General features: G+C 21.6%; 6 protein-coding genes across 6 annotated transcripts; 3 read left to right on the plus strand and 3 right to left on the minus strand.

Moving 5' to 3' along the window:
- Positions 1–1870: 1870 nt before the first annotated feature.
- PY17X_1320100 (conserved Plasmodium protein, unknown function) lies at positions 1871–12397 on the plus strand (the record flags this gene model as incomplete). The annotated part of the gene is made up of 7 exons (XM_022957073.2): positions 1871–10961; positions 11068–11174; positions 11337–11401; positions 11537–11666; positions 11766–11865; positions 12054–12117; positions 12343–12397. The coding sequence occupies 7 exons, from the start codon at positions 1871–1873 to the stop codon at positions 12395–12397; spliced, it is 9612 nt and encodes a 3203-aa protein (XP_022813552.2).
- Positions 12398–13122: 725 nt separating this feature from the next.
- On the plus strand, positions 13123–15143 carry PY17X_1320200 (U1 snRNP-associated protein, putative; the record flags this gene model as incomplete). Its single annotated transcript, XM_022957074.1, has 8 exons — positions 13123–13138; positions 13530–13606; positions 13733–13803; positions 13929–14023; positions 14123–14231; positions 14349–14412; positions 14525–14632; positions 14727–15143. The coding sequence occupies 8 exons, from the start codon at positions 13123–13125 to the stop codon at positions 15141–15143; spliced, it is 957 nt and encodes a 318-aa protein (XP_022813553.1).
- A 702-nt stretch (positions 15144–15845) lies between these two features.
- Positions 15846–17070, plus strand: PY17X_1320300 (conserved Plasmodium protein, unknown function; the record flags this gene model as incomplete). The annotated part of the gene is made up of 4 exons (XM_022957076.1): positions 15846–15917; positions 16070–16417; positions 16601–16765; positions 16885–17070. The coding sequence occupies 4 exons, from the start codon at positions 15846–15848 to the stop codon at positions 17068–17070; spliced, it is 771 nt and encodes a 256-aa protein (XP_022813554.1).
- A 327-nt stretch (positions 17071–17397) lies between these two features.
- On the minus strand, positions 17398–18081 carry PY17X_1320400 (conserved protein, unknown function; the record flags this gene model as incomplete). Its single annotated transcript, XM_022957077.1, has 1 exon — positions 17398–18081. One exon carries the CDS (start codon positions 18079–18081, stop codon positions 17398–17400), a length of 684 nt encoding a protein of 227 aa, XP_022813555.1.
- A 597-nt stretch (positions 18082–18678) lies between these two features.
- PY17X_1320500 (conserved Plasmodium protein, unknown function) lies at positions 18679–21156 on the minus strand (the record flags this gene model as incomplete). The annotated part of the gene is made up of 1 exon (XM_720232.1): positions 18679–21156. The coding sequence occupies one exon, from the start codon at positions 21154–21156 to the stop codon at positions 18679–18681; it is 2478 nt and encodes an 825-aa protein (XP_725325.1).
- Positions 21157–22014: 858 nt separating this feature from the next.
- PY17X_1320600 (dynactin subunit 4, putative) lies at positions 22015–24096 on the minus strand (the record flags this gene model as incomplete). Its single annotated transcript, XM_720233.2, has 1 exon — positions 22015–24096. The coding sequence occupies one exon, from the start codon at positions 24094–24096 to the stop codon at positions 22015–22017; it is 2082 nt and encodes a 693-aa protein (XP_725326.2).
- Positions 24097–24160: the final 64 nt, after the last annotated feature.

The following is a 24160-nucleotide window of genomic DNA, read 5'->3' on the forward strand; positions in this document are numbered from 1 at the left end:
AAAAAGGCGAATTTTAAAATATATGTTAAAAACCTCTGACGGCGTATTCTTTTTTAATTTTCAAAAAATAATCCTATTGAATGTATTCATTGAAATGGTTCTCAAAATAGTTGTTTTTCTTTCTTTATAAAATGAAATTTCAATATTTTTCACTTCACTTTTGAAAATTTTCATGAAATAATAAAAAAAAGATAAATATATACAATGCTATATAAACATGGAAAGCGTTTAATCGAAACTAATAAAATTATAAGATGGAAAATAATCCAAATTTGAAATGGTAATTTAAAAGAAAACCTACATATTATTATTATTTTATTTTTAGTAACATTATGATGACATATATTTCATAGTTTGGTATTTTGATTATTAATTATAAAATATTTCAATTGCTCATGTTAAAGAATCAATAAAACTGTAAATTTAATATCACATAATGTATATATGGTATTTGTTTAGTACCATATTTATATGCATTCGTATGCTTTATATTAAGTATTTTATATTTAATATGGGGAATACAATTATGAAATGCAAAAACATGCGATTGAATGTAGTAAGTATTAGTGCTAATATAAAAAAAACAAAAAACATATTATTTCAAAAAATATATAATAACCTGCTAATCTTTGTAATATTATTCTATTTAAATGCACACAATGAATTGATACAAAAATATATAAAATAAAAATTGTTAAAAAATGACGTTTTTTAAAATGTTATTTTATTCTTATACAGATTTCTTTTTTCGTTTTTAAGTAGACTAATATTAAAATTAAAAATTCAGTGTAATAATAACTTTTCCTAAATTTGATTTTCTTTTTTTTTCACCATATATATTATATATATATAATCATTTACGCCTTTTTAAATCCTAACAATAATGTTTTTTTAATTCCATAGAATATAATCAAAAAAGTTGAATACACTTTTTTATTATATTATATATATATTTTTTTTTTTTTGAATTAAATAAAAGTCATATTTCCTTTCACTATTTATTTGCATTAAATATATTTATATATATACGAAAATGACAATACAATGCATATAGAATAGCCTTGAAAGCTGTTATTTGTATTTTTGTTTTAACCCTCAGTGTTTATATATGTATATAAATATATAAAGAATAATATTAAATCCTTTGTGGCTTACTTATTAATAACAATTTATACCATTGTTCAATTCGCTTATATGTTAATCATAGGACGAGCCATATTTGTATATTAATATATACACGAATGGATATCAATATGTTTATGAACAACTTTTATAAACGTATATAAGTATTATGTAATACATTATACATAAAAATGTTTTGTATGTGTATATAGTTTTTTATTTTAATTGATTTTTTTTTTCGATTCTTTCGTTTTTGATTTATTGAATATAGTATACTTTTGTTTTTTCCTTTGTATATTAATTTATTATATTGTTTAAAGGATTTTACAAGAGTATTTTGATTGTTTTCTGTTATCACATTGAATAAATCATCCCTGTTTTGTACTATTAACTGGGAAAATATATGCATAATAAGAAGGGGTAATTAAATAAATTGATAAATATACATATGAACGATATTTATTTGGAGAAATTAAAACATTAACAAATTAGCAGTTGTTGAAGACATGTATATTATCATACAAAATGCTTCAAATAAAATATACGATCCGCTAAATATAATCAATAATAAAGAATTAAGAAGGTCAAATTAAACCGAAAAATATATACCATCATAGTTGAAAATATAAATAAAATTCAAAATATAAGGGACGAAAGACAACCGTGTAAAATATAATATTGAAAAGACAAAAAAAAGAAAGGGTGATAGTGTGTGTCAATTTAGCATATATAATAAAATTCAGGCAACATGGATCCATTATTGTTATTTGATGAATTAGAAAATGATTTGAACTTATTGATTACTGAAATAAAAAAAAAAAAAATACATATAAAAGAGAAGATAGAAATATGCATTATTAAGATAAAAAACTACAATAGCATAATAACATCAAATAAAAGTAATTTATTAAATAGTTTTGAATTCCCGTTAGACGAAATTATTGATATTATAAATATAGGAGCTAATATTGATAGCCAAAAAATTACTTACATTTGTTTGACTTGTCTTCAACGAGTTTTATTGTATATATTATATTTAATAGATAATAAAGATATAATAAAAAAGTTTAAAGAAATAAATATCGAAGCCCAAATAGAAAAAATTACAAATAAATTATTTGATTTAACATTTAATGACGATAAAAAAATATTAGTAAAAATATTACAAATAACATTAACTGCTTTTTCTCCACAGTATATAGAATATTATAATAGAGATATAATTGACACCTTATTAAAGATATTGTATTCTATATATTATTCATCACTACATGATAATGCCCACATTTTATATCAAACATGTTGCGCAGCTTACAAGCAATTACTTAATTCATTAATAGATATATGCAATAAGGAGAGTCTAGATAATATAACTGAATCTTCAATTTCGAAAGAAGATGATATAACAGATGTAAAAAATGAGCATATTAAAAATAATAATGATCATAATAATACCAATTTAAATGAAATCGAAAATGATGACTTGAAGAATATCGATTTTTATTTTGAGAATTTTCATTTACAATACGATGTTAATAATCCAATAGATTTAATAAATATTCCGAATTTTAAAAACACAAATAATATGAAAAATAAAAATAAATTATTATCATTAATTCATTATCTTTGTTATTGTTGTTTTGTGAATATACGTTCAAAATATTACCTAGATAGTTCATCGTCCTCGTTTGAATGTGATAGTTCAAATAAGAATAATAAGATGAATATTAACGAAAAACCTGACAACGCTTGCGTTAAAAAAGACTACAATTTGGAAACTAATATAAAAAGCACAAATGAAAATAATAACAATTCTCTATCAAATATAAATGAACAATTAGACAATAAATATAAAAACAATAAATTATTATCAGGAAAAGAGAATGAAGCTAAGAACATCGAAGATACCCAAATTATCAACAATAATATTTCGAGTGAATTTGATAAAGAATTAAAAAAAGCAAGTTTTTCTTCAAATAATATTAATAATAATCACAACAACAGTAAAGAGAGCAATTTTAACAATGTCGATAATAATACTAACAATGCAATTTATAATAGTAGTATTAATAGCAATAATAAAAGTCAATTTTCTAGTGAAAAAATCAAAAATTCAAATAAAAAAAATGATATCAATGGAAATATATACAATAGGAATCAAAAAGATGGAAGTAAAAATATATATAATGCAAAGAAGTATAATATAAAAGATTTTTTTAAAATATTAAAAAATTCAAATTCCAAAATATATAACAATAATAACAAGAATAATTTTGATATGTTTAGCGACAACATGAATATAGATTCATATAAATTAAAAAATAATATATTGTCTAGTTATAATAAGAATAATTTGATTTTACCTTTAAATTTTTGCTTAGATTTACTATATATATTTTTAAATAATTATGAACACTTTTTAGATAATTATGAATTTTTCAAATTGTTAAAATTTGAAATAGCTTATATTATATTAATATCATTAAAATCTAATTTACACATTGATATTTTTTATAGATGTTTGAAAATTTTTATTATTATTTGTCATAAGTATTTTCAATATTTTTTAGGAGAAATTAAATTTTTATTAATCAATCTAATTCAATATTTATCCTTGACTAAAAATTTTTCAAAAATATACATTGTTTTAAACTTTTTTTTTTATCTTTTTGATAATACGCTAACTGTTTTTAATATGTACAAATATTTTTATTCCCCAATGGATAATACCAGCATCAAAAATAACGACAACAATACCAACATCAAAAATAACGACAACAATACCAACACAAATTTAAACAAACAGATAAAAAATAATGACAATATAAAAAGTGATGAGAGTCCCAAAGGAAAATCAAAAAAAAAAAAAAAAAAAAAAATAAACCATGAAGCAACCCATATACCTGAGGATACAAAAAATGATATGGATAAAAATAAAGAGGAAAACTTACATTGTGAAAAAACCAATCTTAATATAGGTGAAGATAAAGAAAAATATATCCAAAATGATGTGAATAATAAGAAATTACCTCTAATAAATAGTAAACAAAATATTTATGAGGAAAAAAAAAAAATAAGTGAAAAGACGGTGAACACTGAAGATAATTCCATTGATTCAGGAATAAATATAGAATACCAAATGAATTATTGTAAGGATGATGATAACGGTTTTATTTTTATAAAAATAGTTGAATGCATAAGTAAAATTATACATGAATTATTATTTTTATATTCAATAGATATAACTAAAATATATCCACATTTAAAAATATTTAAATATGATCGAGTATATACATCTAAAAAAACGGAAGTTCACATTTTTAATAAAACGGGAAATCATAAATCAAGTAATAACAATGTAGAGGGTCAAAATATAGATAATAAAAATGAAGAATCTATTAAATCTGGCTCTAATGATGGGGTTCATACAAATGGAAAAAATTATTACTCTAACCAAGAAATTGAAGTAATAAAAAATAAAAATAATTATTATCGAAAAAGGGAAAATAAAGACAATGAACATCAAATGTGTTTCTATAATTTCCTAAACTATCCATTGATTCTTCCAAATAATTCTGCAAATCCACGTGAAGATTTTTATTTATACAAATTTTCTACTGAAAAAAAAACAAACAAGGCAATGTTTGATTATTTATACTATAATAACATAGATGAAATTATATTGCTTGCTTCATCTATTGATAATATTTTATCTTTAATAAATTCATTTTATGTAATTCTTTTAAATATATTAACAAAATCTTTTAATCAATATTGTTTTGCGGCAATCGATTTAAATGATGAACATAGTTTATATGAAGAGAGGAAGTTATCTTCAAATTGTAAAAATGGTATACTTCAATATTCAATGAATCTATTAGACACACACAAAAATGAATCCAAATGTAAATCTATAAAATCGCTTACGTCATCAACATATATTCAAAGTGACAATACGTCAAATTTTGAATACGAAATAGATAGAAGAATAAAATACTATAACAATAATTCATATAATAATACTGATAACTATACAATTGAGCATAAAAATCATCACACTAGTATAAATAATAACCAACTAGAAAAAGTTGAATTTAATTCTATTTCTATATGCCCCCAAGGTAATGACAATGCACAGAATGGTATCTTAACTTATAATGAAGATGATAATAATATATCCTATAAAAATATAATTAAATCGTATAATATTGAATGTGACAATAAAAATGGGGGAAAAAACAATTCTTATACCGAGCAGTTATCACTATTTAATTCTGTATTTAATTTGACCTGTAGATATTTTATATCATCTTTATCCTTAGCATTTTCATATACAAATACCATAGATAGCTGTTTTTTTAGTGGATTTCAAAAACTTATTTTTATGAGTACTCATTTAAATGTAAACATTTGCACAAATGCTTGTATGCAAACATTGACTAAATGTAGTAGTATATTTACCTTGGAAAATTCTCCATTTTTTTTGAATATTCTTCAAAGTTTTGAAAAAAAAGGAAATAAAAATGAAAATAATTATAACTCAAAAAAAAACAAAACAGGAACAAATAGCAGTAAAGTACTATCTAACAATACATATCGTGAAAATGAAATTCGGGTTTCTAAAAGTATGGAAATTAATTCTAATCATACAAAAAACGTAATTGACCTAAATGATTCGAACGAAAACAATGCTAAAAGTTCATCTAATATGAACAAAGATGATCAAAAAAAATCTTATAAAAATGATAATAACAAAACAGATACAAAATCTAATTATATAAGTGATGAGAGTTATAATCATATAAATTTTATTGCATATTCTGCAAATAGTATTTCCGATAGTGAAGTGTATATAAATATAGATGATGGCAAAACATGCTCTCATAAAATTGTGCATCTATATGGTAATATGAATTCTATTGATGAAATTGAAGTTGTTGAAGAAACTAATGAAATTAATAATGAAATAATAATAGAAAATGACGAAAAAAAGAAGGAAGTTTCTGATTCTTTTGTAAATGGATTAAATGACAATAAAGAACAACTTGATCAACCAAATAATAGTAGCAATAATGAAATAAAACGAGTATATAATAATATATGTGAAGACAATAAAAATAGTTATGAAAAAACAGAATCTTATTCAGAAAAATTAAATACAGATTGTGTTGATTCGATTTTTTTTTCTTATAAATCTATATTAAATGAAGATTTATTAAAATATTATGATGACTGTATTAGTATAATATTAAAAGAATCGTATTATATAAATAACGATTTAAATAATATGAAATATATTTTATCAATTAAAACGATGATTAGCATATTTTATATATATGGCGATATGCTAAATTTTGATGATTGGTTAAAACTCATAAATATATTTGTTGAAGTTAATTATGTATATAAATATATATCATCTATTGAAAATAAAACTATTGAATTTTTAAATTTTTTATATTATATTAATAAAAGTGAAGATAATTTTACATTTTCTTTGAACACATCTGCAATTGATTCAAATGGTGCTACTATGCAACATATAAATTCTAAAAACATAGAATTCTGGTATTTTATTTTAAGATTTATCCAAAAAAATCCCGTTTTATTTGCAGAAATCACTGTTATATTTTCTTCTATATCCCATTTTTTAAAAAATACAATATATTACAATATAACAACATTGATAAATATATTAAATGCCATTAATTTTATGATATTTAATCAATTTTTCAAGCATACAAAAAAAATAAATAAAGACGACAACAAGCCATTTGTTCAAAATAATGTCAAAGAATACAATAATTTGAATGCTTCTACATCAATAAATCCTAATAATAACATAGAAAACTTGATTAATAAAGAGGAAAACGACAATAGTATTTTAACGAATCAAAAATTTGAGGACAAATATATAGACAATTTAAACAATGATAAGCATGACAAAAATCAAATAGAATGTACATCTACTACTAAAAAGGACAAAAACAAAAAAAATCGTCCCAATTGTAATAAAAAAGGAAAAATATGCAAAAATGAACTTTCCAAACATCAAAAAGACAAAGATAACCCAAATGACAATAGTAATAATATGAATATACAAAGTGAACATATTATAACTGAAGATATTGAGAATAAAAATAAAGAAAACATTGTTAAGCCTATGGATAATAATAATGATGATAATAATAACAGAATTGATAATAAATTATTTAATAATAATGGTGATATATATGAAATATTTTATTATTATTTGTCCCATTTTGATCCAATATATTGTTCCTACTTTATGTTCTATAGTGATAATTTTTTTATAAAAAATAAAAAGGGGAATATATCAAAAGAATATTATGATACTAATAATGTACAATATGATAATATACAAAATGATGGAATTAAATTCGAAAATAATTTGTATTATAATTATTTAGATAAAAAATTATTTCAAAATAATTATTATATTGATTTAAAGAAATTAGATAATTATTGTATTTTTGAAGATTTTTATCCATTACACATGATAGAAAATTTATGTGTAATAAATATAAATAATATAAAATATATTTATAACACATGCTGTATTAATATATTATTATTATCTTTATGCAATAATAATGGTATCCAAAAAAAAAGCATTGATACTTTATTTCATATAATAATAGAATCAGTAGCATATTATAAGTATAATTTTGAAATACAATTTTTATTGTTTAAACCATTTTTCTTATTTATAATAAACCCATATGCTAGTTATCGCTCTTATTTTATTAATTCATTCCTAAATTTTATTAGAAAAAATGCATCTTTTTTCAATAAAGATATGTGGTTGTTTATTATTTTTCTTTTATATATATCATTTAAGAAGGAGTTAAAAAATAAAACCTTAAAAAATACAGAAAATGACCAGAAAGATAGTGAGCAGATTTCTGAGGAAAACATATCCAATATTAAAGACATTTTCAACATTTTAGAAGTCATAATTGTAGATTATATTGAAGAAATTCCAGTATGTAAAATAATGGAAGTAATAATTCACATGCTTATCTTGTTTTCATCTCTCGACACTTTAAGTAATAACATATCCTTTAGGGCTATCAACTTTTTGTGGTCAATTGTTGATTATATATTGAATCGATCGGATTTGCTGAAGGATCCTAAAAAATATAATAATGAAAATAAAGACTATTATGATAATGCAAAAGAAGAAAAAAGTAACATACTGAAAACTGAAAAAAACATCGAACCCCAATTATTGTATACATGTGTAGTAAAAAATAAAAAAATGTATATTTACGAAAACAAAATTAAAATGAAAAATATCAAAATGAAAAGTTTTTTTATTTTCATTTTAAACTATTTAATGAAACTTTGCTTTGATGAAAGAATCGAAGTTCGAAATTGTAGTATTAAAACAATTATGAGTATTTTATCCACCCATATTTATAAGTTCGACTTTTTTTTTTATAAAACATCTATATGTTTGTTACTAAGAAAATTATGTATAAAGTATTTCTATATTCTAATGGAATATCTAAAACTGGAAAAAAATAACTCACAAAATGAGGATAATAACGAGATAAGTGACAAAGCTGAAATTGAAAATATTACTATTGACAATTTGAACAGCTATAGTAACGATATATCTGAGAAAAATGAATCACATATATATAAAGACAATGATGATTATAGTAATTTTATAGAACTAGATGATTTTTATAATAATGCTAATTGTATAAATATTGATATTAATGATTTCGAAAATTTAAAATTCTGTAAACATGAAATTTCCCAAAATGCTGAAATATCGAATCAAGCTAATAATTCGGATATCAGAGAAACACAATTGAGTGAACAAGTCGAAAATACAAATACTAAATTACAAAAGAATGAAAACGTATTAAGAAAAAAATTTATAATGAATTTTGTAAATTTAATTAATAACCATTATAAATACATAGAAACAGCAAGAAAGAAAAAACGAAAAAAAAATAAAAAGGAATTATTAAATGATATTGAGGAAAATGCATTATTTTCAAATATAAACAATAATAAAATTTCAGAAGATAAAAATTATGATTTGTATGATTATGTTAATGAAAATTTTAACAAAATTATTATTCACCATTCACGAGACAGTAAATTGAAACAATGGGTAGAGAGCTTTATTTTAATTATAGAAGGTTGTAATAGAATATTATTAGAACAAAAAAATTATAAAAAATATTATTTTTTTTATGATATATTTGTAAAAATATTAAAGACTATATTATTTATTAAATATAATAAGACAAACATGTTTGAATTACACATATCAATAATACAAATTCTTAATAATATTTTTATGTCCAAATTATCCAATTTCAATGTCAATTATTTTACTATGAAAAATTCAATAACTAATAAAAATAGATATACTGATCATATTAATATATTTGATAAATCATTTATTTATATATATAATTATGCTTGCTCTACAGATGATCAAAAAATTAAAGACCTTATAATTAAGCTTATTACAGAAAATATGAAAAATATATTTTGTGATAAATGGATATATTTTCATTCTTTGGTATATTTGCATTTATTCCAATTATTATATTCAACAAATTCGAATCTTAATGTGCTTAGGGAGGATGAAGAGAATTATTCATTTTCAAATTATTATTCAATTTTAAACAAGTTATATTTTGACTATTTTATTAGTGACACAAGGGAATATCCATGCGAAAAGGAGGTAAATGATGTCGAAAAAAATATAAATCAAATGAATAGTAACGAAACTAATGATGAAAATTCACTTGAATTGGATAAGGAAATTGAAAGTGACAATAACAAAAAAATAAATAGTTCGATTAATATTGAAACGGATATCAACAGAAACTTAAACAATGAAAAAATAGAATCTTTTAAAAATAAAAATTTTACTATTGAATATAAAAAAGACAATTTCTGTAATGATCCATTAAATATTTACAACATATTAGAGAATAATAAAAGTATATATAATGAAAAAGATGAAAGGACACATGTAGATATGAAGAAAGACATTTATAAAAATTATATAAATGGTGAAATAAATAGTGATGTTTTTATAATTATTATGAATATATTTAAAGGATTAAAATATGATGAAATAAATTTACTAATAAATGAAGAACTTGGAAAATCAATAAAATACTTATTATGTAATTTATTAGAAAATAAAGAAAAACGAAAAATTTTTAAAAAATTAATAAAATTTTTATTTGATGATAAAATGCTATTTAATGAAAATTCAGATGAAATAATTGATAAAATTACATTAAATGATACTTATAATAAATTCGAAATTAATATTAGAAAAAATGAAATAACTGACGAAGATAAAGAATGTAATAGATTATTTACATTAAATTATAAAAAACTTTATCCATTAAATAATTATATAGAAAGTTTTCAAATGTTTTCATTAGGGTTATTTAATTATTTAACACCTTGTTATATATTTTTTATTCATAATAAATTTAATCTATATCCTAATTATCAGATGAACATTATATTTTCTATAATTCTTTGTAATTTAATTAGACAAGAATATTGCAATTTATATTATTTCAAAGAAAATCGCCACAATATAATTTCTTTTATAAATATGTTCCCATATATCATAGCAAATCATATAAAATGTTTTTTATATAATTTAAATAATAATTCGTCTTTTGTATTTTACGAAAGTGTTATTATACTACTAAAAATTACATATAGCATTATTCAAAACATTGAAGACATTCCCGATGATACTTTATTCAAGTATTGGTATTCTGTAGTTTTCGCTATCGAAAAAATTTTATTCGCTAACTGTAAGGAAGGAAAAATACGAATTTATGCATATACTGTACATATATCCATTCTTTATTTTTTTTATATTTAATCTTTTTTTATTTTTCTCATTTTTATATTTACAAGGTAATAATGACAAAATCGACATGCTGGATATTATGCTTATTAAGCTTATTCGAAATAGTTACCTTTTCCATAATTCGCATGCCCCGTTAAACATAAAAATATACCTGGTAATTATACATTATCACCAAAAACGATAAAAAGAAAACAAAAAAGTAAAAGAATACATAATATAATACTATACACACTGAATATGTTTATTTCGCTTTTTTCACATATTTGATTATTATTTATTTAAATTTATTTTATCTATAAATTTACCACTTTTTTAGACTAAAATTATAAGCGAATTAAATGATAAACGAAGGAAATCCTTTTCAAGTTGGACTTTACAAATGTAATTTTTTATCCTACATGTTTTCGACTGTTCTACCCTATGTCACATTATTATTTTTATTTATCAAATAAGTATACCTTATAAAAATGTGTAACAATTATTACATAATTAAATACCGAAATATTTTTTCCTTAGATTATTTGAAGAATACGAAAAAATGATGGCAGAGAATAATAAAAATCGTTATTACACGACTTTCATTACATTAGTCATGCTAAAAAAATGTGTTTTAACACTCAAAAGTTTTTCAAGTGAAAATCCAGAGGTAACTTATTATGTACCCTTTTTTTACTCAATCAAATTATAGTGCGTTATATGTTTATGTATTTATATATTATTAATTTTTTGTTTCTTTTTTTTCAAGGACGCTGACGAAATTTTGTTCATTTTACATGAAATGAAAAATTTAAAATGTTACTACTCGTACGTCGGAATAAAAACGAATTCTTCATTAAAATCATCAGGTATAGGATACAAACATTTAACGTTACTATACCCATATATGCATATACATATTCTGAGAAATCACCCCTGTGAACTTTCTTTTATGTTCCTGCTTATTGTTTATATAATTACACATTTATCTATTCACTTATTTAGTTTTATTTTATTTCATTTTTTTACTCCCCAAATTAATCTTATTATTTTACAGAAGATAAAGCGCATTTATTCATTTGCTACCCATACCTATTAGATTGTTTAAATACCGAAAATACGTAAGTTATAAAAAACACAAAAATAATAGAGTAAAACGGGATTAAATCATGAACCTTAAATATATATATTTATACACTTATGCATATATCCATTTTATGAGTGTATTTTTACAATTTACGGCTAATTGATGGCCTGTTAATTTATGTTAACTCAATTGTTTATATATATTATTATTATTATTTTAAATTTTCATATTTTTGGTAATTTTTAATAATTTTTAATAGAAAATTTTTCACTACGGCTAAGGAATTGCTAAGACTTATAACCATAATGCCCTAAATATTATATAGAAGAATATGCTCCCATAAAATATGTTTACCCATGTATATAATGAAGCAGGGTGCTGTGGTATTTACAATATTATTCTTTAAAAAAAATGTTATATTGTTTGTTTCAGAATAGTATATATATTTAGTTAAGGAAAAATCACATTAAAAGAATAGCATGGCTAATCTTGAATTTATTAAATGTATAATACAATAATATAAATATTATGCACACTTTTTTTACATTATTTGAACGATTTTAAATTAACATTTTTAAGATACATTCGTTTGAGATTTATTAATTTATTATCCTCCTTTTTATTTACTATGTATGATGCTTTTTTCTTTTCATCTTGTGTTTCTCTTTTTTTTCATATAATTATTTACCTCTTTGTTTCCCTACTTTTATAATATAATAGCGTACATCCATATACTGATAGCATTTAATTAAATTATTTGCATTAATATTTATTTATAATATTTATTTTGTATATTATTAGTATATAATATACTTATTGTATGATTTTTTTATTGCATTTTATTTATTATCTTTTCGTTTTCATATTTTTATATATTCGTTAATTTTAAAGAAAGTTATGAATAATTTTATGACAAAAAGATAATAATTTGCAAATCAAAATAAAGGTACTATATATATATCATCATATAAAGATATAATAACACTAACTTTTTTTTATCGTTTGCAATGGATATTTCCTATTAAACATATTTTCCACTATGGAAGAAATGCGATGTAATATAAAAAAAAATTCAACAGTAACAAAGCATACTTATTTCACACTATATATGATGCTTCTATATATTTTTTTTATCTTTTCTCACTTTGTGTTGTATATTTTTGTTTATAATGAATCAGTTCTTGAAATATGTTTCGTGTATAACTCGAAAATGAATAAATATATGATGATACATTATATTTTTGTTGAATGTTATACTAATTACTTAGATTTCCTGGAGTGCCATGATATATGTTTTTAATTAACAACTATTCAAATGTATATTCATTTGTGTTTCCAATCGAAGCATGTAAATTTTTAAATATATTTTGTTTTATATACATGTGTAAATTGTTTTATTATTATATTTTCTCAATTTTATATTATATTTTTTGACACACCTTTTAGCATTGCTTGATTCCCTTATGGGAAAGGACAGAAATGAAATGAGCTCAAAAAGAAATTACTCATTTAAAGATGAAAATGTAAGTAAATAAATAAATATATATATATATATATATGTAAGAAACGAACTAAAAGCATACAATATGAGTATTTTCAAAAAGGGAATTTATTTGTAATTATCATATATATGTTATCTATATTTTTAGGTATGCAAGTATTATTTAATTGATTTTTGCCCACATGATCTATTTCCAAATACAAAGAGTGATATAGGAAGGTAACATTTTTCATTAAATTTGTTTAACGAGTAGGATTTACACATATCCTTGTATGTATATTTTTTTGTAAACGTCATTATAAATCTATTATTGTTACTATTTTGTTTTCCTTTTTTAATTACAGGTGCAAAAGTATACACGCAGAGATATTAAAAGAACAGCTTGAAAATGATGAAAATTATAAATATTACTTAGCAAAATATCAGCAAAAATTTATGAGTAATAAAAATATTTAGATAGTTTTTTATTACAACGTTTGCCTCTCTATATACATATATATTTTATAAATATGGAACACTTTTATATTAATTTTTTCAGGAAAATTAGAAGATATTGTTCAAATGGCTGATATAAAAATAGAAAGAAGTAAAGAAAAATTAAAACAGTTATCAGAAAATCCTAAAAACATTGATGACAAAAAGGAAAAGTAACGAATCAAATTTATATATAATTATAAAAGTGGATTACATTTTTTCCTAAAATATTTTAATCCTTATTTGCCCTAATTATATATTTATGTTATTATATATGAAAATTTTTGTAGAATTGAAAGTATCAACACCCATATATGTGACTTACTAAAACAAGCAGAAAAGGCTGGAGAAGATGTAAGCACATCTTGCTTAACTTCAACAAAATTATTTATGCTATTATTATGTTTGTATGGATATATATTTAATGGGTTATACATTTTTGAACTTGTATTTATATTTTTTTCAGGGAGACATAGCTAAGGCAACAAGTTTTAATAATCAAGTTACTACTCTCCAAGCAGAAATTAAAAGATTAAATGAAGAAGGCGTTCAGTCCAGTGACACAAACTTAAAGGTATTCTAGCTATTGCATAAATAGTATATATATGAATGGACACATCCTATATGTCTATTGTTAATAACATCTTTTGATATGTTCTCTAATACAGGTATGCGAAATCTGTGGCGCTATGAAAGCAGCTGGAGATCTTATCCAGAGGTTTGAAAACCACATGAATGGAAAACAGCATATAGGGTTTGAAAAAATAAGAAATGCATTAAAACAATTAAAGGAAGGAATAAAAGAAAGAGAGATAATCATTGAAGAATATCGAAAATCAAAACATTCAAACGAACATAATAGTTCAAGAAAAGAATATAATAACCATGAACATCATCATAAAAGGCGATATAGTGATCATAGAAGAAGTTCAAGAGATCGTAGATCCCGTGATAGAAATAGCAAATCGTATCATTCATCTCGAAGAAAAAGATCAAGAAGACATTCTTCATCTAATCGAAGTAGATCTAATAATTCAAGCCATTCAAGAGATAGACACAGGGATCGATCCAGTAAACGACGATGAAATATATTATTAGTGTTCATGCAACATATATATATATATATATATATATATATACGCATGGCACATAAATGTCATACCCTTGTACGATATTTATCTGAAATTATTTTAATATGGCCTTTTAAATTTTTATAGAATTTTTTTTGAAATCATAAATTTTTTTATTTAGTAAAATTAAATGTCTATATCAATTTTCTTATTGTCATATTTTATATATATTATTTTTTTTAAAATCGATCCATTATTAATAACACTTCATATTTAATGTTAGTGTTATAATGTATCGCTATTTCATCATTTTTATTTTTTTCTTTAAATTAAAATTTATAGTACCAAATGATACTTTTAATTTTATTTTTACTTTTCCTTTTTTTTATAATTATATACATGATTAAATTTACATTTTAAAATGCATCATTAATTAAATTTATTTTATTTGTATAAAAAAACATTTACATTTTTTTTTCTTACTCAATATACTTGTCTTTCCATTAAGGGGGAAGTAATTAAAACTTTTTTTTGTGTGTATAATATTTTAAAGTTAATATCATTATATATAGAATATCCTCGACAAATCACATGGCAACAATGCCAACTTTAAAAAGGAAAAATAAATAAATATATACACTTGCAAATTATGTCATGAATATATACAAATATATACGCATCTTTATTGATAATAAGAAATTAAAATAGTCAATCATAATGGAATCCCATAATTCTAAATCCTCATTGTCTGAAAAAAGGGAAGATAACATTGAGGAGTTAAAGAATAAAGTAATAAATATAATTAAGAAATGAAACATTTTTTTTTTTATTTGGAACATTAGAATGGAATGTATACCTTTTATTAATATATATACAAATTATATGCAAAGCTATGTTTATTTTAATACGTAATTTTTCATGCCCATTCATAATCTTCGAAGAACGCAGGTAAAAATGTTTTTGAAACATTGCTAAACCTTTTTTTAGAGGAAAAGGAAAGTAACAAAATAAAATATGAAGATTTGTCTAATCATATTGATAAATTAAAGGTATATTTTGATGAAAAAATTAACTTTCTTAAAGATAACACTCATGAAAATTTGGAAGAGTTAAAATATTACTTAGATCAGTTAAATAAAAACAATAAAGATAATGCAGAAAAAACTAGTACATACAAAGACGATTTTGATACAATAAGGAATGAAATATTACATTTAAAAAAACAAAAAGAGGATGATATAGACCTTATGAAATCCAGTATTCAAGCATACTCCACCAAAATAAAAAATGTATGATGCATATTTAAAAAAATATAGTTGTATTGTTAGGAGTATATATGTATTAGATATATTTTGTATGCAAGCCGATATTTACGGAAAATGACGTGAAAAATATTCTATATATAGATAAATTGTTATTTATTCCAATGTATAACCAAATTGTTAACCTTCTTATATTATTATACATATTAGATGATAAGTATTATGAACAAAAATATTGAAAGCATAAAGGAAGAACTTACGAATTTTCAAGAAAATATTAAAATTGAAAGCAAAAAAAAATATATTGAAATTCTAGAATTAATAAACAATGAAAATGAAACCATAAACAAAAAAATTAAGCAATCACATGACGAGGTAACAACTATATTATTTTTATTTTCGTCTTTTTTGTTCTCTATTTATGTAAATAGATATTTACAAAAATTATGAATATAAATTATTTATAATTGTATTTATTTCTTAAATTTTTAAAGCTAAATAATGATATAGAAGATATTAAAAAATACATCCGAGGGGTTAAAGACAGCCTAGAAAATGAAATAAAGGATATAAAATCCGTAATTAGCACAAATAAAATATCGATAGATGACAAAATCAATTCAATAACTATAAATCAAAAGAAACTCATGAATGATTTCTACCCTACTGAAAAAAGTTAGCACATATAAGTTCATTCCTCAATAAATATCAGAGATACGAAAATGTATACTTATAAATAAATATAAATATATGTATATATAAATAGATACATACTTCCACTAAATTTTAAATAAAAAAAATTAAATACATGCTTTGAGATAACGGTAAGGTGATACAAAACATTCATTAGAGAAATAAGAAAATGCACAAAACAAGTATCATATAAAAAACAAAATAAGTAGAATAAAGAAAATAAGAATATAATTAAAATTTGCATTGAGAATATAAATAAATTCGCTTGTTAATGTTTGTGTGTGAATTTTTCTTTGTATTCTCAATTAAGAGTTTTACAACACATTGATTTTTTTGCAGTGTGTATAAAACATTTCTTCCAACTTTTGAATTGAAAAAGAATAATTTATTTTATCGAATACGTTTTTTCGTGCCTTTAAAGAATACAACTTGTTCGTTAAGTATTTTTTTTTATTATTTAATAATTTAAATTTTTTGATGTATAAATATATTATGTTTAAATCTCTAGGATTATATAAATTATTATATTTCTTTATAAATTCACTTTTTTTCAATGAAATATTTTTATTCATAACATTATAGTATATATGTGTAAAATTTTTATAGTTTTGATTATAATTTTTGTGGATATCTTCTAATGATTTTAAAATATTTTTAACATTTGAATCAACATTTGTTATATCATTTTTTATATCTTTTTCAGTTTCATGTTTCTCTTCTTCATATATATATGAATCTTCTTCTACTATCTCTTTTTCTCCAATTGAAAATTTAACATTTTTATCAATACCATAATTAACAACATCAAATGCATGTTTTAAAAAATTATACTTTTTATAATAAACTTTCTCTTCTCGAATCCTTGTTTTTCTCCAACAATTTTTTTCATATGTTTGGCTTAAAAATGCAGTTTTATGAATATTCAAGCTTTTCCCTCTTCTGTAAATTTCTTTAAATGTTTGTAAAACATTTCGTTTAACTTTTCGTATTATCGCCATATTATCATGTTGTGTGTTTTTATTATATCACTTCAGATTTCCACTACTATTTCTGCTTATTTTATTTCTTTGCCCTTTTTTTGAGGGATGAGTGTGAGAACGGACGAAGAGAATAAGTTAATTCATATTATGTAATTAAAAAAAAAGGATAAAGATAAAATATAATATTAAGCATCAAAGAAAATTATATTATAAAACATTAGTAATGTAAATAAATGAAATAAAAAAATTATGATACAATAAAAATTGTAAACAATTGGAATAATGTATAGTTAAAAATTTGTAACGTTATTATTTTCTTATATATATATATTACTTTCCATAAAAGGGAAATATTTCTCTTTATTAAAGAGGAAGTCGTAACAAAGAAAAGACGATAATTAGGAATGTGCACATATTATACCTTTTTATATTTTTTTTCAAAATTGCTTACATACAATATATTTTTCATTCTTAAAAATGAAAAATAAAATCAAATTGATTTTTTAAAATTTAATCTAATTTTCTATCAGTTTAATATAAACAAAATTATTTTTTTTTAAAAAACAAAGAAAAAAAAATTCTTATATATATAAAGTACCTAATTAAAAAAACCTTTTACATATATAACGAAGAAAATATAGTCACTTTGTTGTTATCATCTAAACAAAAGTAAAATTGTGGAGATATGCATGAATCAATAATATAAGAAATATGCCTATATAAATTTTCAATTTTTTTAGTATGCACATCCATCATATAAGTTATATAAAAATTTTTATCAGACAACTCACGAATTTTCTTTACATTTGAATTTATAAAAATATGATAATTATTATTCATACTATTTTGATATAGATCAATATTATTTATAGTGGTTGATTTATGTAAGCCTGTAAAATCATAAATTAATTTCTCGCTTTTTTTTATAAATACGTTATTACCTGAATTTTCATTATGTATGCAATTTTTGGATACGTCTGAATTATTTTTATTTAAATATGAATATAAATTGCTCATAGTAATTGGCGTCTTTGTTGAAAAAAAAGTGAATATATCGAAAATATAATTTAAAACTTTTCCATTATTTAATGCTATAAATAAGTTAATATAATCATTTTTCTTGGTATTTAAGCTTATAATAGAATTTACCTTAACATTCTTTGAAATAAAAAATGCATATGAAAAGAAATTGTTTTCTGTTCTTTTAAAAATATTTTCTTTGTTATTATCCAAGGAAAATATATTTTTGTTAGTATCGTCATCATCCAATAGTGCATATAGCATATTCTTATCAAGCTTATATATATCATCCACATTCCCAACAATACAATTAAATATATTGTTTTCTGATGCATAATCAAGATTAGGATCGTATATAAATAGTGATCCATTTTTTACGTTTTTATCTCTTAACAAAATATTAAGAAATTTTACAAATTTTTCACTTATAAAAATAAATACTAAATATCCACATGATGACCCTATGTAAACAAAATTTCCAAGTTCTCCATTAAATATCTTTGTTTCCTTTTCAACGTATATATAGTTAAAATCACATATTAAGTTTATTTGCATACTAGTATTATCATCCATATTATCGTTTGGCAAATCATTTTTTGCATCTTTATTGTCATTACTGCTATTATTACTAGGTTTTTCTATTTTAATTTTTTTATTATATATAATTTTTTTTCCTGTATGACAATCAACAAAGGAAAGAAAATAATCTTTATTAAAACCTACACAAACTAATGTTTTGCCATCTGGTAAAAAATCGAAGGATTTAATAGAATTAATAAAATAGGGTTCACATATTGACAATGGAGGAATTGTTACCTCCTTTCCATCGTCATCTTCTAACGAAAATTTTGGTGTTTTATTTGTTTCTTGTTGAATAAAATAATTTTCTATATTATTATATAATTCGATTTTGTTTATTCTTTTTTCTTTTAATTCGTTTAAAACGTCTTCACTAATATCATAATTGTATATACTTCCACTGTATGTTAATATAGATAAAATGTTTTCATTAGCATTTTTTTTCATTAAAATTATTGGAGAATATATATCAATAAATTCTCCAACATATTCTATCAAATTAGGTGTTTTATTTGTTTTTGTCTTTATTATATCAACATTTATTTCTAAAAGGTCACCACTAATGTAAAAACCATTTTTTTGTAATTCTTCATTCCTGATATTTTCTTCTATTATATTTTTTGTTTTATTTTCTTCCTCTTCACCTTTGTTATTCCCTGCAGGTTTATTTTCATTTTCATTTTCATTTTCATTTTTAGAATTATCTAAAAAGTTATCGTAATACAAATATTCTTCTTTAAACATGGTATCTTCATTATTTATTTCAAGAAAATGCGAATTTAAATCTACCACTTCTCCATTTGAATAATAATTTTTATTTTTTATATTTTCTTCTTTATCAATTTCACTATTTGATAAAGATACTGTATTATTTTCGTCGAATTTATTATTATTATTGTTCTTGTCTTGATTTATTAAAAATGTGTCATCTTTTATTTCCATTAAATCATCATATGTTTTGTTTATATTATTATAAGTATTTATTTGTTTATTTTTAATATTCCACATTTGCATAGTATCATTAGAAGGCTTATTTATATCAGCGAAAAACTCGCTTTTGTCATAAATGTCACATAAGTTTATATAAGTTTTGTCGTCATAATGGCTGCCTTCTTCTTCGCTTTTGTTCACACTTATACTATCATCTTTATCTTTGTTAATTTCTTCATTATTATCCACTTCAGATAAACTAATTATCGCTTCATCATCCTTTTTGAAAGTTATCAAATTGTTATAATTAAAAATACGTACTTGACTGAAAACATTGGATGTGCTAATAAATAAATAATTTTTAGTACAACATATTTTACTTAAATTTTTTTTCTTTTCATCATTTGTTATTTTAATATTTTTAAAAAATTTGAATTTCAAGTTACATTTGCTATTTTTATCAAAATCGCTATCATATAAATTAATGAAATTATTGTTTTCCTTTGTATTATCCTCATCTGGTATAGATTCATCATCTGATAATATTTTTTTTGATTTTTTCATATTATTTAAAAATTAATGTATATATATATATAATGAATTATTAGATAGAGAGAACAATAAAATGTATCTCCCAAATTTTAAAAAAACAGTAAAAACATATTAATTTCTTTTTCTTTCCCTAATTTATGTTTCTTCATCAAATTCGAAGATTTAATTCTTCAAACTTTAAAGCAGGATATAATGAATACAATTCGAATGCGTTTTTAACACGCATGTTTTTTATACGTTTTGAGGAAATATATTTATATTATTATCCTTTTAACATTTTCATAACACATCATTGCATAACACTATGTAATTTTTATTTTCTTTGATGATTCATATATTATTCACGACGCATGAATTATGTATGCATTACATTTGTAAATTGACAGTGATTGCTCTTAATATTCATGCAGATTTAAAGGTAATAAAAGTTGTTATTACCAGACTTAACATTTATTTTTTAATTAATATATTTTTTTTTTGAATTGTTTCTTTTTTGTAATTAAAAAAATCAAATTAATTATTCTAATGCTTTATCGTACGGAATGCAACACATGGCGTAAAAAAAAATTGGAAAAATAATTGAATTAAGAAAAATGAAGCTTGTAAAACAAAATTGAATTAATTAAAATAAATAATATTCACATATATATATATATATTTATGATGCGAAGATACTTTCTCATAAAAACTATGTCCCTAGAGAGGAAATATAAACAAAAAGAAAAGTTGCAAATTGGGGAATTTAATATACTATAAATATTATACCTATTCATGAACATCCATTTTGCAGTATATACCACATAGGATGTACTACAAAACGAAGGATATCAGCAAAAACTGCGAAAAGCCCAAATCATTAAATAGAACAAATTATGCATCATTAAGAGAATAATGACGAAATATATTAGTGCTAATATTATTTGTGAATATAAGATTCAATTTTACTTTGTGTGCTTTTTTCGACTTATCAAAAAATGAGCATTCTAAATTTAATGGCAAATTTAATTTTTCTTTATTATCACTGGTATTAATAGTTTCATTACCCAAACAATCAGATATGTCTTCAGATTTATTTGAGGGTTCTGTAGATATAGTCAAATTATCCTTTCCAATATATATAAAACTAATAATTATTAAGGCCATATTATTTTGTTTTTTAATAACAATATGCTTACTTTTTAATACTTCTTTAATACTACTTGATTGTTCATTTAATAGTTCATCTATAATTTCATCATAACCATCCATTACAAATTCAAACGAACTAGCTTTTGATTTACAATTTATCGGGATTTTGTTTGTATTCAAATGCTTAGAAAAATTGTGGTCTATATCGGGTACTATCTTTATATTCATTTCAACATCTAAAGGATTTATTAAAATAAAATTTAAAATTCCATTTTTTTTTTTTATAATATTAAAATCGTTTATATAAATCCTAGGTAAAAAATATATTGCACAATTATTTAATCTAACACCTGAAGTTAAATTTGAATTATGAAGTTTTAATAAATATTGTTTACAACCAGCACATCTTTTTGATGTCTTACTTAACAAATTTGCTCTTAATGGTTTTAATTCATTAATATCTTTATAAAAATTATATGGGTAATTAAATGTATGCTCTATTGATAGATATTTTTTTGAATCAACAATAACTATATTGTTCATTTCTTTATTTTTAGAATTGCTTATTTGATCATTTAAATCACGTTTGTCAACTTCTGCATTTTTTACTTCTATTTCATCATTTATAATATCTTTCTCTATTCCGGTGCATATACGAACTGATTCTTTTTCCGTTTTAGTTATTTCCTCTTTGGCATCAAACAAGACCTTTTGGTTTGGAAATATAACAGGGTCTAGATATTTCAAATTTTCATTTTCTAATTCAAAAATCCCAAAGAAGTTTTCAGGATTTTTAATATGTTCACCATTTAATATATCTTTCAAGCTCATTTTGTTTATTGTTATTTGTGATTTATATATTAAGGACGAGTTTTTTTTTTCTTCTTTGTTTTTTCTTCGTCCAACGATTCCATTAATATCATTATCATTCTCTAGCTCATGCGATTTAATGTAACAATTTTCATTATCATGAATATTGTCTACTATATATATATGTGTATTTAGGTGTGCTCTTTTTATATTTTTTTTTTCTTTTAATTTTTCATTACATTTTATTAATTCATTTAACACATTTTTAAAAAAACATCTAAAAATACAATTATTTTCTAGTAATATCATGTCGCCGATTAATTCATCGAGTTTTTTATTAAATATTGTATTAATTGATGTCCATAAACAGTAGGGGCATTTAAAATAAAAAAAAAGTTCTCCATTTTTTAAAATATCATAATTTTTACTATCCATTTTGTTTGTCATGGTTAAAATATTCTTAATTTGTTCTTCATTTTCGTTATCTGATGTATGACCTTTTTCAAAATTGTTTTTTTCACTTATTTTATCCATACTTCTGAGCATCCTATCCTGAGGTGAATATAAATTTTTTATATCATTTGAATTTTTAATAAAATTTATATCTTCTTCTCTAGTTGAATTATTTATATGTTTTTCAATATACTCATCATTTATTCCATTACTTATTTCATTATTATATATATGTGTGTTGCTTTTTGTTTCATTAATTTTTTCCTTATTTGTTGTTTTGGTGCCAAGTGTACAAAAACTCGAGATAGGACGATCATATTTACTTTGAGAAATTGTTAAGCAGCTAAAACAGAATGGGCATTTAAAACATCGCACACACTTATAAGAATAAACTATTGCCTCATTTTTTGTGTATATTTGTGTGCATCCATTGCAAACATAGTATTCCACTTCTTTCCTTATATTATATTCATTTTTTATTTTCGAGCAAATCACACAAAAATATAACTCTTTTAATTTAAATAGTTTATCGTCTAAAAACAAATAGACCCTGTTTTTCATTATAATTGGGAAGAAATAGTAACAGAATGGGAATTAATTATTAATATATATCCAAATAAAATAA

This window comes from Plasmodium yoelii (genome assembly GCF_900002385.2).
Source record: "Plasmodium yoelii strain 17X genome assembly, chromosome: 13".
NCBI lineage: Eukaryota > Apicomplexa > Aconoidasida > Haemosporida > Plasmodiidae > Plasmodium > Plasmodium yoelii.